This window comes from Schistocerca piceifrons, chromosome 5, assembly GCF_021461385.2.
Source record: "Schistocerca piceifrons isolate TAMUIC-IGC-003096 chromosome 5, iqSchPice1.1, whole genome shotgun sequence".
Taxonomy (NCBI): domain Eukaryota; kingdom Metazoa; phylum Arthropoda; class Insecta; order Orthoptera; family Acrididae; genus Schistocerca; species Schistocerca piceifrons.
The window spans coordinates 410,170,828-410,184,147 of NC_060142.1; the positions used below are offsets into that span (position 1 = coordinate 410,170,828).

The 13,320-nt window shown below is 37.2% G+C and overlaps 1 protein-coding gene across 1 annotated transcript; it reads right to left on the reverse strand.

Annotated features, from left to right (window-relative positions):
• Window positions 1-4,967: 4,967 nt before the first annotated feature.
• Window positions 4,968-12,903, reverse strand: LOC124798096 (DET1- and DDB1-associated protein 1). The gene is made up of 4 exons (XM_047261346.1): window positions 12,773-12,903; window positions 11,089-11,227; window positions 10,949-11,010; window positions 4,968-6,197 (listed from the first exon to the last, which is right to left on the reverse strand). Exons 1-4 carry the CDS (start codon window positions 12,773-12,775, stop codon window positions 6,093-6,095), a joined length of 309 nt encoding a protein of 102 aa, XP_047117302.1. The 5' UTR covers window positions 12,776-12,903; the 3' UTR covers window positions 4,968-6,092.
• Between the last annotated feature and the right edge of the window lie 417 nt (window positions 12,904-13,320).

Here is a 13,320-nt window from a genome sequence, read left to right on the forward strand (position 1 = left end):
TTTAATTACTTCTTCTAATAGCCCAAAATCTAATTTCTTGATTTTGTTTAGCTCTTTACATGTCCATTTTCGGCCTGGGTTTTTCTTGAATAATGTAGGATGCATATTCCAGCCTTCTCAGTGACTTCAACTAGCCTGTCCTCTCTATTATTATTGGTACCAAATCCCTACTGAAAAGTTATTTTACAACTTTGGTTGCACTTTTGCACACTAAGTCGGCCTCTCATATTCTATAGCATGAATTACTTTTGTTTAACAGTTCCTGTAACTCTGGATAAAGTTCTTCAACTTCATCATGGTGTAAGGTTGCTGCAGCAAAAACTCTTAGAATTTCCAGTGAGAATCTGTTATTTGTTTTCAACACTATTCTTGCAACTCTGTTACATTCTTTCAATAACAACAATATGCTTTTTAATTTTTTGTTAATGGTAAAACATACTTGTATCAATCTTGTTCAGTCATATCTATAGTGAAGAACTGCCACTTCACCAGACCCTCTTTCTTTCTTCCTATACACCCAGTGCTGTTACTTAATTTTGCTTCCAGTGCTAGTAGCCTGTCATCAGTTCTAAGCATACAGCAGTTTATACAATGACTACAGGTATACAGAGTGCCACAGTAACAGGCAAATTTTTGTTTTAACTCAATTTTGTGTAGCAAGTTATGAGTTAGGCACGCCCCACATTTTAAATACACTGCCTGAGTTTGCTCAGTCCAGCAACCCCAGTATGTTTTAACCCATGCGAACCTACCACATCCAATAATCTTTAACCCAGGCAACTTACACATACCAGTAGGGCATCTGACAAACCTAGCTAGCTATTGTATATGAGCTCGAAGAATTTTGAGAGCTACATCCAATGCTAAACCTCAAGGCTCAAATTAGTTACAGCCCATTTCCAATTGCTACAAAATCTGTGGGACAGATATTAACATGACCAGTTCACATACAGAGCAGAGGTCATACTGTTACGGTTAGTCAATGCAGTCTATTAGTTTTCTATAACAATGTGGTCAGTCTTCAAGATAGCAGACTTCTACTCACTTTCTAGCTTTCCACTTAAGTGATGTCTGCTTTGGGTATGATGTTAAGGGTGAAGCTGCATAGGCTGGAGTAAAAGTGGTAGGATATTGGTGGGGTATTATAATGGATTTCCTAATTGTACCTGGTTGTACATCTTCTTACCACAACCAGTTAAGAAGACCAAGGATGACTTTTGATTCTTCACCCAACTCACATTACATGCGATACATAATAGCATCTGCTCCTGGGGCTGTATCTGTAACAGTAGACAAGGCATTTTTCAGTTACCCTGAAAACTGTGTTGTTCTCACCTGTCTGACCTCAAGTCCAACTGTGCACACCCTAGAGCTTCTTTGTGACAGAAGTTTATAAGCTTCAGATGTTACTTTCACAGAAGGAATTACCCACAGCACTATGTCAACTGTAGAAAATAAAATAATCCTATCCTTTATTATATCAGAGAGAATTTTCAGCCTGCCTTATCACAGATCCTCCTAAAGTTCCCATTCTCTTGCAAATAGCTCTAAATGATTAACAGTGTTCCTGTGCCCTCACTACCCGAAAGGATGTTGGGGTCCCTCATATAACAAAACTCATCAGTCCACAACGCAAATAGCTTTTATTTTTATGGTATTTTAATGTTTCAGTTTCACACACACCATCATCACTCTAGTAATGCTCCAATGATGATGTGTGGAGAAGTGCGGAGCCACATTAAGTACAAGACGCACCAGTTGTCACCAGCTCAGAAGCTGACAAGTGCTTCTTGTACTTAAACAGCTATGTGCATTGTCTCCATGTCACCAATGGAGACATTATTGGTCTGATGTTGGTCTATGTACTACTGAAACTGTTTACCATGCCATAAAAATAAACAATAAAAAAAATTGAGATCTGGATTGATTCCAGTTATGAGTTCAAAAATTTTCTCCCCTAATGGTCTGGTCTTGAATCTTCACCATGTTACCTGCCTGTACCTAATTACCGTACACCATCTGTTATTTCACTGGGAGACTGGCCTCTTAGAGCATTCGAAGGCCTTCGGAATGGAGTGCACGGCACCACAGTGGATCACATTCTCAATACTACAAACCCAGGCTTGAACAGTTCTGTTTGCTCACAGCTAACCTACTGTACAGCGTCAAGTTCGGTGTGCACTGAATACCAATTTTTACACGTCTTTTTTGGGTCTCTTCTGTACAGAAAAGGGGTTGCTTCAGTGATATTGTCCACTCCGCATTCTGCATTATCTGGGACAGCAATAAAACCAAAGGAAATGCCAATGGCCACCGGAAACCCTTAGGCTGACATGAAATGCGCTGCTTGACCTCTATTCAGAAGACATTTCTGATGTGATGTGACTAAAAAACTGAAGCCCTGATAGAGCACATGATCTACATCAATATCACCCAGTAGGTAGTACACTGTGTGTATGATGATTTTTGGCAACACTTATGTCTACAGCAATTACCTTCAAGTTGACAGAGGTGTGGTAAATGTTCCTGATAAATAACACACTCTACTCTTACCCTCATCCCTAAAATGGTCAGCTTTTCTGTGGAGAAGTTACCTAGCACATGGATATCAACTTTTTTCAAGTGCACCATCTGCAGACAAAAGTACATCCCTCCCTCTCTCAACTACTATCAATGCATTCTGACAAAACTATACCCTTCTGCTCTTCTTATTTCTTTTTCCGTGAGAACTGGCCCTCAAACCTCTCTGTCATACAAGTTTTAGCACTTCTTGATGGTCCAACCTTTCTGTAAGGAGTGTGAGTTTTCTTTAAGGAGTGTGAGAGTCAGCAGTAAGAACAACTTTGTTCCCATGAGGTGTTACTAACATTAATGTTTATTGTGCACCCAGAGCTATTTCCTGGATAAGCCTTGAGAAAACAAAAGCCATCCTCCCACTCAGCAGGTAGCACACCATTAGGATGACGTTTTTAATTAGAAAAGTTTTACTGGCGTTTTGATCTGGGTGGTTAAATCCACTGCCCAGTACACAATACATTCCAACACACATCCCACATTAATCATTGATGATGATGATGATGATGATGATGATGATGATACGAACTGTGGAGCACTCAACTGCACGGTTATCAGCACCTGTACAAATTCCCAACCTTTACTCAGTCCAATCTTGGCACTTTCATGAATGATGATGAAAGAGGAGGACAACACAAACACCCAGTCATATCGAGGCACGTGAAAATTCCTGACCCTGCCAGGAATCGAACCTGGGACCCAGTGCTCGGGAAGCAAGAGCACGACTGTGAGCAGTGGACAGTAATCACTGAAGCACGCCGAGAGTTTACTGACCACTCCACAATTTGGGAAACCTGGGATGTGCAGGTCCTTACCTAGGCATTACCTGCGCACCTGAGACAGAAATTGAGACTTCTAGCACGACATGGAAACTAGTGCTGAAAGGGTTTAAGGCTATGTTTGTAAATCATACATTCATGTAACTGCTGTGAGCCCACTGGAGGAGACTGAAGAGGGAGGAAACACAAAAGCATAAAGAGAAAGCCTTGAGAAAACAAAAGCCATCCTCCCACTCAGCAAGTAGTCCTATTGGTGTGTTATAGGATGACGAGACAGTGTTGGGAGACAATTAGTTCCAAAAGCTATATCATCACTTATGTACGTCTCTTGGTAATAAGAGGCTATAAAAAAAGAAAAGAAGATGAAGGCTTGATGGCCCTTTGCCTACCTCACTGGAGACTGACCAATGAGCTGAAACTGGGATAAGACAGGGAAGGAAATCAGATACACCCTTTCACAGAAACAACTACTACATTCACCATAAAGAAGTCAAGAAAATCACAGAATGCCTAAATCTTGATGGTGGATGGTAATTTGATCTGCTGTCATCCTGGAAAGAACAGGCTATTCAATTATTAAATTTCAGGAATAGAAAGGAAATTCATATGCAGAGGATCTGAATTGTAAGAAGTCATTCTACCTATAAATCCCCTCCCCCATTTTAACTACACAATAATATAAGTATACAATAATCTGAAGAAAAATATATCTAAAAACAAAGATGATGTGACTTACCAAATGAAAGTGCTGGCAGGTCGACAGACACACAAACAAACACAAACATACACACAAAATTCAAGCTTTCGCAACAAACTGTTGCCTCATCAGGAAAGAGGGAAGGAGAAGGAAAGACGAAAGGATGTGGGTTTTAAGGGAGAGGGTAAGGAGTCATTCCAATCCCGGAAGCGGAAGGACTTACCTTAGGGGGAAAAAAGGACGGGTATACGCGCGCGCGCGCGCGCGGCGCGCGCGCACACACACACACACACACACACACACACACACACACACACACACACACACACACACACAAGCAGACATATTTCTATGTCTAAATGTGTGTGTGTGTGTGTGTGTGTGTGTGTGTGTGTGTGTGTGCGCGCGCGCGCGCGCGAGAGAGAGTGTATACCCGTCCTTTTTTCCCCCTAAGGTAAGTCCTTCCGCTCCCGGGATTGGAATGACTCCTTACCCTCTCCCTTAAAACCCACATCCTTTCGTCTTTCCCTCTCCTTCCCTCTTTCCTGACGAGGCAACCGTTGGTTGCGAAAGCTAGAATTTTGTGTGTATGTTTGTGTTTGTTTGTGTGTCTGTCGACCTGCCAGCACTTTCATTTGGTAAGTCACATCATCTTTGTTTTTAGATATATTTTTCCTACGTGGAATGTTTCCCTCTATTATAACCAATAATCTGAAGACACGTACAAAATGAATTCTGCTACACGGAATGAAATGTACAAACTGTGTGTGTGTGTGTGTGTGTGTGTGTGTGTGTGTGTGTGTGTTTGAGAGAGAGAGAGAGAGAGAGAGAGAGAGAGAGAGAGAGAGAGAGAGGTGGGAGGGAGAGGGGGGAGTGTACTTTTAATATTGAAATCAATATAATAAAGTTAAAGAAAATTTAGAAGAACTATGTCTCAGTTTATTTATGATACATTGGTATCAACCACTTTCTTTCTTTAAATATACACAAATTTCTTACACCCCAGCTGTGGCAATTCCGTTACATATATCAATAAGTGTCAATTAACTTATATTACATCTAACAAGCTCTATATAAAAAACGTTTGTGAATAAAATATCAAAAAAATATTACATTGCTGATAGTCCTAATTTGTTTGAAAGATGGGAAGAAATTACTTTTAGAGGGGTTCACAAGTGAATTTAGACAGAAGCATTTGTGAAGACTTATTTGGCATTGCTACAGCGATATAGTCCACAGTAGATATTCTATATCAACAAAGGACTGCTCTTTACAATATGCACTTTAACTACAACAGAAATAGAGATATTACCCTTACTTTGAATACAGGGTACATTGAGTTCCAAATTTATAATTTAATTAACGATTTTGTAGTTGTCAGAACTTATGCTAATAAGAAGAATGTGTGTTTCACTGGTAGAACTATGAAGAGGTATTACACAGATTTTTATGCTGTTCATACACTGTACAAGTAGTAAATGAATACATTTTTCACAATAAAACAAAATTAAACCCCCGTGGAGTTAAAATCCTCAAGCTCACAGCAGTTATCACCACAAAATACACGTAAACAGCTTACAACAGAACTGTGTCACACACAAAAGCAGCCACTGATGCACATATCTGCAAATATGACTAAATAAATTATATATACAAGCAACTTAACAGTGATCACAACAGTTTATTCAATACATGCAATATGTAAGTTCTCTGTTAAGTGATCTGAATCATTCCAGTTAAAGAAATAACAACACTATGTAACCCTAATTTTCAATTCAATTAATGAATTAAAGTACAGAAAGTCATATGAGTAAGTGCAACAACATTTAAACACCTCACGTACAATTTTTATCATTTCACTCCCTCAATTAAACCACAAAACAAGTTTTTTAAACAGAAAAATTATGTTCAAAAAGTTATCACTGTAAAATGAACCACAAATAAGGTAGTAGTCAATCGTCATTTACCACTCCAGCATCTGGCACATGTTTTGATTGGCTGGAAGATATGGAACACAAGTGAGGTACTGAGTTCTAGTGATTTTAAGGAGAGCTGCTCATAGACGCCGGGTCCAAGCGCGGTCTTTTCCTAGCTACTGAGTCATCAGACGTTTCAACTGAGACATGGTCCCTCTTCTTTTGTGAAGCCTGGAAGCAAATTAATTATTTTTTTTCCAACTGATACAAAATGAAGCAAGAACAGATTCAAATTATTACTTGATTTCTCATTTCTCAAATCATTAAGCCAAAGTAATAAGTATTTCAGAACCAGGAACTAACAAATTTTAGCTTCAACTATGACTTGTAGGCACGTTCTGAAGTATGATAATATCAATCCACAACACAAATCTTTGTGAAATTATCCTCTACACCATCCCAACATGTTGCATTGGCCTGTTCCATCACCAGACCTGTCTCCAATCGAGCACATATTGGATGTAATAAGACAACTCTAACTTCATCCACAACCAGCATTAACTGCCCCATACTGACCGACCAAGTGCAACAGATATGGAACTTCATCCCACAAACTGACATCTGGTATCTGTACAACACAATGCATGCACATTTGCATGCTTGCATTCAACATCGTGGCAGTCACACTGGTTATTAACATACAAGCATTTCACATTTGCAATGGCTTATCTTGCATTTAAATTAACCTCTGATCTTGCAATAATAATCACTTAAATATGTTACCTAGACAAAATTATTTCCAAAATTTCATTACTCTACATTAATTTTTTTATGTGATTTTTTTCCATCTGTGTAAATTTAAGTTTTAAAATGGAAAGTAGGAAAGCTAGCAATTTAATTTTTTTCTTTATTTTATTTATTTATTTATTTTTGCAGCTGTTGAGAAAGAATAATGGAATGGTTGCTTTGAGCTAGATTTAGTGTAAGTGTGTTTAACTAGAGGCTGTCATTAATCCTTCTGATGTACACCATGAAAATAATATTAATCTTAAAACTCAATTGCCCACTAAAATTGTAATTGACATACTTGAATATTTACATGAAACTGGAATTGCTCCTCGTGAATTACTGAGTGTGGATGCACAAGTGTATGAGGGGAAAAATGGAATAGAAGACTGTCTGCAACAAGACATTGTTTGCAACCCAGGACCCATAATTAAGAAAGAAGAAGGGGTAGCACTCTTACACTTTAGAATGTCACCAAATCAATTTTAATCCACTTTCAGACAATCATCATTCCTTTACACATCCTCTCCTGTTTACACCAATTTATTTTTTCATTCTGTGTTGTCTTATTGTAAGTATTTTTTTTCTTTTTTAATCTGCTTACTGGTTAAATGAATAACACTTGCTGATTACTCTCTCACAACCTTGTGACTAGTTCAATCGGAACTTACCACGGTCTGAACAGATTATCTCTCACCTATTGTACTCCATAGTTTGATTGCTGCCTTATCCCTAAGAGAAGAAAGTGAAAATAGAAAATGTAGTTGTGATCTTGCTACACCCCTGTACCACCAAAAACTTAGTAACAGATTTTTTTTTTTTCCCCTTTTCTTCCGTATCTCTATAGGCCAGTATTGCACTGAATACAACATTCTGCATTTCTCAACAATATTTTCCGAAAGAGGGAAAAATAATAATGCAAATGATTGTATTGGAAACCTGTAGTACACTCAGTTTAAAAACAAATCAACAAGCACAACACCAAAATCAGAAAGCTTATGGGAAAAGAAAATGAATATTAAAATAAGAAATAATGGGGCAGACCAACTACGACATAATGGCTGGTTTGGGACTGACCGTGCACATTTTTTAACAGTCCACTGATACAATGTGGAATATGACTTTCTATAATTTCTTTATTTAATCTACATTAATAAGTTCTCCTGTAACTATCAGCAGTACCAATGGTAAGGTGTATACGTATAATGTATTTCTGTAAAGTTGCTTATTAATACGTGAGCAAATTAACTTTATCCTAAGGAATTGTTTGCTAGTCACGCACAGCATTGTAACTAAAACATATCAAATTAGAAACCAATAACACGTCTGAGATGTTGGTGGTGGTCGCCTCAAAGCCTGGTAATAACTTTTCTATAGTACCAATATTCAGAGCCTTCCTGTGTGGAAAATCACAGTATTCTCATAATGGACAGCCATCACAGCATTCAGAGATAATGAGAAAAAGCAAAAACAATAGAAGTGGATACGATTTAAAAATTCAACTAAGAGTGGACAATATAGTATTTTTTCTACATGTGACATGCTGCACCCACTGTATTTTGAATGTGACAATCAGTCCAGAGCATGTTGACTCACTTGTTGATCAGAGTCTTTAGACCATCATCAAATATTCAAAGTGGGCACTCCTTAACAATATCAGCTGACAAAGTAAGGAAGACTTTGAATAAATGCAGAATGGTCTTGACAGGTTACCGGGCAATGCATGTGTGCAAATAAAATGATACTTTGGGGAACATGAGTAGAAGGAAACAGAAAACTGATACAGAATTAAAAAATGAAGATGAGGAAAAAGACTGAAAAATTTGGCTATCTAGAATGGACGACAATACAACAAAAGATTTATGTTTACCAACACACAAAACTGTCATAGCTGTTCCAGTAAAGTATAATCCTCTTTATGTGAAAGATAAAACTTGCAAAATGTGTACAGTGAGAATGAAAACAAGAAAGAAATTTCGACTAGATTTTGGAACGTTCTATTGAGGGTATGGTGATTAATGATACAGCGCAAGTTTTGATGTGTCAAGGATGGGCAAAGGAATCAGCAATGTGCTTCTCAAAAGAACCATTTTAGCATTTGCCTTAATTTAGAAGAACCATAGAACACCTAACTTGGAATGGGAATTCTGACAGCGCTCCTCCCATATGAGAGTCCTGTGTTCCTTTGCATCATCTCACCTGATGAATCTGATTAAATGTTTGAAATGTGTGGTTACAGTGAAAGTTAATGGGTGTTACATAGTGCAAAATATGTAACATTACTCACTGTCAAAATTTTTAAGGAACTGGTAAGTAAATAAGCCCACAGTTTGATAGCAATTTTGTGACAGCGAGAGAGAGAGAGAGAGAGAGAGAGAGAGAGAGAGAGAGAGAGAGAGGGGGGGGGGGCATTCTGCTCATTGTTAACTTGACACTGCAGAAAATGTTGGAACTAAGTGCACTTACAGTGTCAGCAGCTCTTCAATTGCGTGCTGATGTTGGCAATTTGTGGACAGTCATCGTAGCCAAATGTGATACTATGCAGTAGCCAATGGGAAGCACTGAATCTAACAATTTCTCTACTGATAACAGAATGTCGTCTCAATGCAGACCACTGCATGGTAGAAGAATGCTGCTCACATTGTGAAATAATAAATGCCATGGTACTGTCCTGAATTGTAGCTTCATAACTGTAGATTTGTTTTCAAACAACGACAGGCATTTGAAAATCATTTAGAGTCACTAATTTTCAGACCCTACTCAAATAGGAATAGAATTCAAATCAACAGATTTGTACTTTGCAACCAACAACAGGATGCAGAATTTTAGGGGAATTATAAACAAGTGGCATTTTATAGTTAATCTTTCACCATGTATGCCTGAAGTGTGTACTGCATATACACAACAACTTGGTAGCAACAACACATCATACATTATCTTCACTCTGTAAAAATAATGGATATTTCACTTTTCTATTTTGTATGTAACTAGCAAACTTTTGTGGCAATGACTTTATACAGGTTACCAGCCCCAGGAAAGTTTTTTGTCAGCTGAATATGTAATCTGTTGTAAATAGCCTCATTTAAAAATGCATACATTACATTACAAACCAGTATTTCATTACATACCAGTATTTACATCTAGTAACATAGCAAATCTTACACTAAGTTACTGGTCTTTATTTCTTAATTTTCCACTTTTGTGAATACTATAGATCACTCAACGTGTGTGCACTTATTCCTGTTTTTATTATGTACATCATCTTATTTCACTTTCCATCTGAGATGACTTTCAATGGATTCACAAATTCCATGGAGGTATTCTTGCTGCCCCCTCCCAACCCCTCTTCGTACATATTTCCATCACAAAGGAAACAATACCAAAACAGGGATTTGATACAAACATCTTCAAAACAGGAGTTTCTTGTACATGCACTTTACTGAATCTCATCTTTGGCATAGCCTAGTCCACACTGAAAATGTTTGTGGACAACATTTACTGGAAATCAGGAAAATGAAGTAACACTATGCGTAAGTTACCACATACACCATGTATTGGAATATAGCCAATCAATAACAGTCACAAAGAGATTAATATGAAATCATATGCACAATATAATGTACGGATTTTCTGACAAGATTCCTTCAAAAGTCCTACCTAATTCCACAGAGAATCAGTAAACAATATCTTCAGGGGAGCTAGCTGATAATTTACCTTTTATGAGTGAAACAACAGAAATGGAAAAAAGTGCTAGTTAGCACTACCTCCAACTTGCAATCAGTATTTGAGGACTGCTCTGTATAGTTACCAAATAATATTGCATTCACCATTCTTCATGCAAGCAACCATCTGAAGAATTACTTCACATGCTTTAGTCAAAGCTGGCAAATTCAAATTACCAAGGTACATAGAAATTGCTGTATAGTCTCATTTATCAAATTTTTTTTTAATATTTTGCCTTCTTAAAAAACATTAAATATGCATTTTACTAGATAAATTTTGTGTTCACTGATTTCTGCAATTGGTTTGAATACTTGCAAAAGTATTACAGTGTTATATAATTAATAAGCCAAAGAACTTAGCCAACTTTCTGTTAAACTGACACTCAAGAAAACTGGTTTAGTTAAAGAGTATTGAACCAGGCAAAGCGGGGAAGAAGAGACCTCAGTGTATGAGTTATGTTAGAGATAACTTACCTTTTTGTCCCATTGCTGGTGCAGGTACCTTAACAAGATGTTTGTTTTTTCTGTTACTATAACTGCAATAAAGAAGTTTAATATTATTCACTCCCACAAGTAGATTTATTCACAAATATAAAGAAGCTAATACTACTTACTTTGTTCAGATGGATAATCTTTTGTTGGTAAATAAACCGATGGACGTTTCACACAAGTACGACTTCCACTGTCTGTGTGGAACCGTGCAAAATTGTTTTCATCATAGGATGGAAGACCTTTCAGGAATTCTGCGACGGACTGAATGAAAGAACAGCGATCAGCTTATCATACGGTAAGCTAATAGCATTACACACACAAGAAATGACACAGGCAATGGCACAAGGGTATCTTTAAGTCTCTATTACAATTCTAACATTAATATCTAGAGGAGACTTGTTTCCTCCTCCCTGTAATCCAAAATGATTACCACAAGAAACTAATTGGCAACACGTATTACACATAGGCGTTAACTGCAACTTACACATTTGCGAAAATATAAGCAGTCCTCACAGGAGGTTGCATGCTCTGACACTCAAAAAGCCTATGTGCCACATCTCATCCCTAAGTATGTATTACCACCCTGATTTTCCATAAATAACAGACAGAGCTTTCAATTTATTGTGAAGTAATCTGTGTTTATGACACGTATATGTGAAACCAAAACCGAGAGAGAGTGTAAGGAAGATTAAGCAATGGGCAATTACTGACAACGTTGACGTTCATAAGAAAATTTCGGTTACAATGTAATCACAGTTTACCACAATCCTTCTGGCTAATTGGTTGTCTTTTTGTTAAGGAAATGCAAATAACTCTAGCTCACATTTCATAAATCTTTCGAGCAAAGTGCGAACAATACGCCGACTTAAGTATTCCTTACTGCCCATAGTACTCTTTTACACCTCGCTTCTTCAGGAACTTGAATACTAATTAACTTGTTAATTCATATCCTCAAAAAGACATTACAAGTCGTATCAGATCCTTATGATCATTTGTAGCATTATATTGTTTACATCACATGTGACATCATTTCGAAGGAGCTAGCATAATTATTATAACAAATTCCAATAAAACTATAATCTATAGCTTATTACAGTCACTCCAGACAATGAAATACTACCAACACGTTAATATTGCAACCTTCATCGACTTATTACTGCTACGAAACAAAAAAATGTATAGACGTGGAACTGACGTTCTAGGCCTACTTAATGCCTAGTGTGTAAACCTACTTTGATTAAATTGTGTCAAAAAGTTAAAATAGCTGCACAGCATACTGTAACAAACTTCAAACTCTCTTATCTTATTTACAACAATTACCGTACATCGAACGTCTGCTACACTCACGAAAACATAATTTCTTGAGCACGACACAGAAAAATTATAACTTTGTTACATTGCCTCTGGCAATAACAATTAAACAGAATGTTTCATAACTTTGTTATCACGCATAGGTACAAATAAGTGACATGTTTCTCGTGAACTATTTGTAAATATTTCTCCTATCATCCACTTAAAAAAAAAAAAAAACAACTAACTGCATGTCGCTGAACCACGCCGTCTAGAAACTGGAATAATCAATAGAATTTTTGAAATATGTTGTTCATGATTATCGTATAGAAAACCTTTTCCCTGACGGGAGAGAATATCAAACACAATTGCACACATTGCCACTCATATTTTGATGAGCTAAGCAAACTTAGCTGTATAGTCAATGCAGATTTGATTCTCATGGAAATATTTCATGATAAACCCGCGAACACACACTGGCGATTCAAATATTTGGGTTGTTAATTACCACCTTACCATTTTTAATATCTATCACGACCCTTCCCCAACAAACATCAACATGCAACTATCGACACCTATCAAGTAGGGAGCAGCACGTGCGTACGCAATTGAGTTGCTCATGCCAACTTAACGCACATCTTGTCAGACAGAAGCGAACTTAATAAAATTTAGTTATTCGTTACTGAGCATGGTCTTGGAAACCTGTAATTGTTTACTTGTCTTATGAGCTTTAATCTCACTGTTATCTTTTATACTCTGTTTTATATGAATTCCATTTAGTAAAAATGCCATCTTTCTTGCGTCACCGTTCGCTTCTTATTTCGACAATAGCGGTGCTACGATAAACCTTACGTGTAGATCGTAATAAAAGTCAGGAACATACCAAGAAGCAAAAATAGTGTCAAACTGTCAGTATTCTATCAAGCAACCAATAACATTTTATACACTTGTGTAAAGACGGCCTTAGTTGACCAAAATCTGGTGCAACGAAGCAGCAGCAGAATGGTATACCATACCTTTGAGAAATAACTACAAGTACAATACAAAGTGCTTCTGTTTTAATA

Coding starts and splice junctions, on each gene's coding strand:
- LOC124798096 (XM_047261346.1), bottom strand. Junction 11,011..11,088: donor AGATTATCCATCTGAACAAA/GTAAGTAGTATT, acceptor TCTTTATTGCAG/TTATAGTAACAGAAAAAACA. Junction 6,198..10,948: donor ACCAGCAATGGGACAAAAAG/GTAAGTTATCTC, acceptor ATTTGCTTCCAG/GCTTCACAAAAGAAGAGGGA.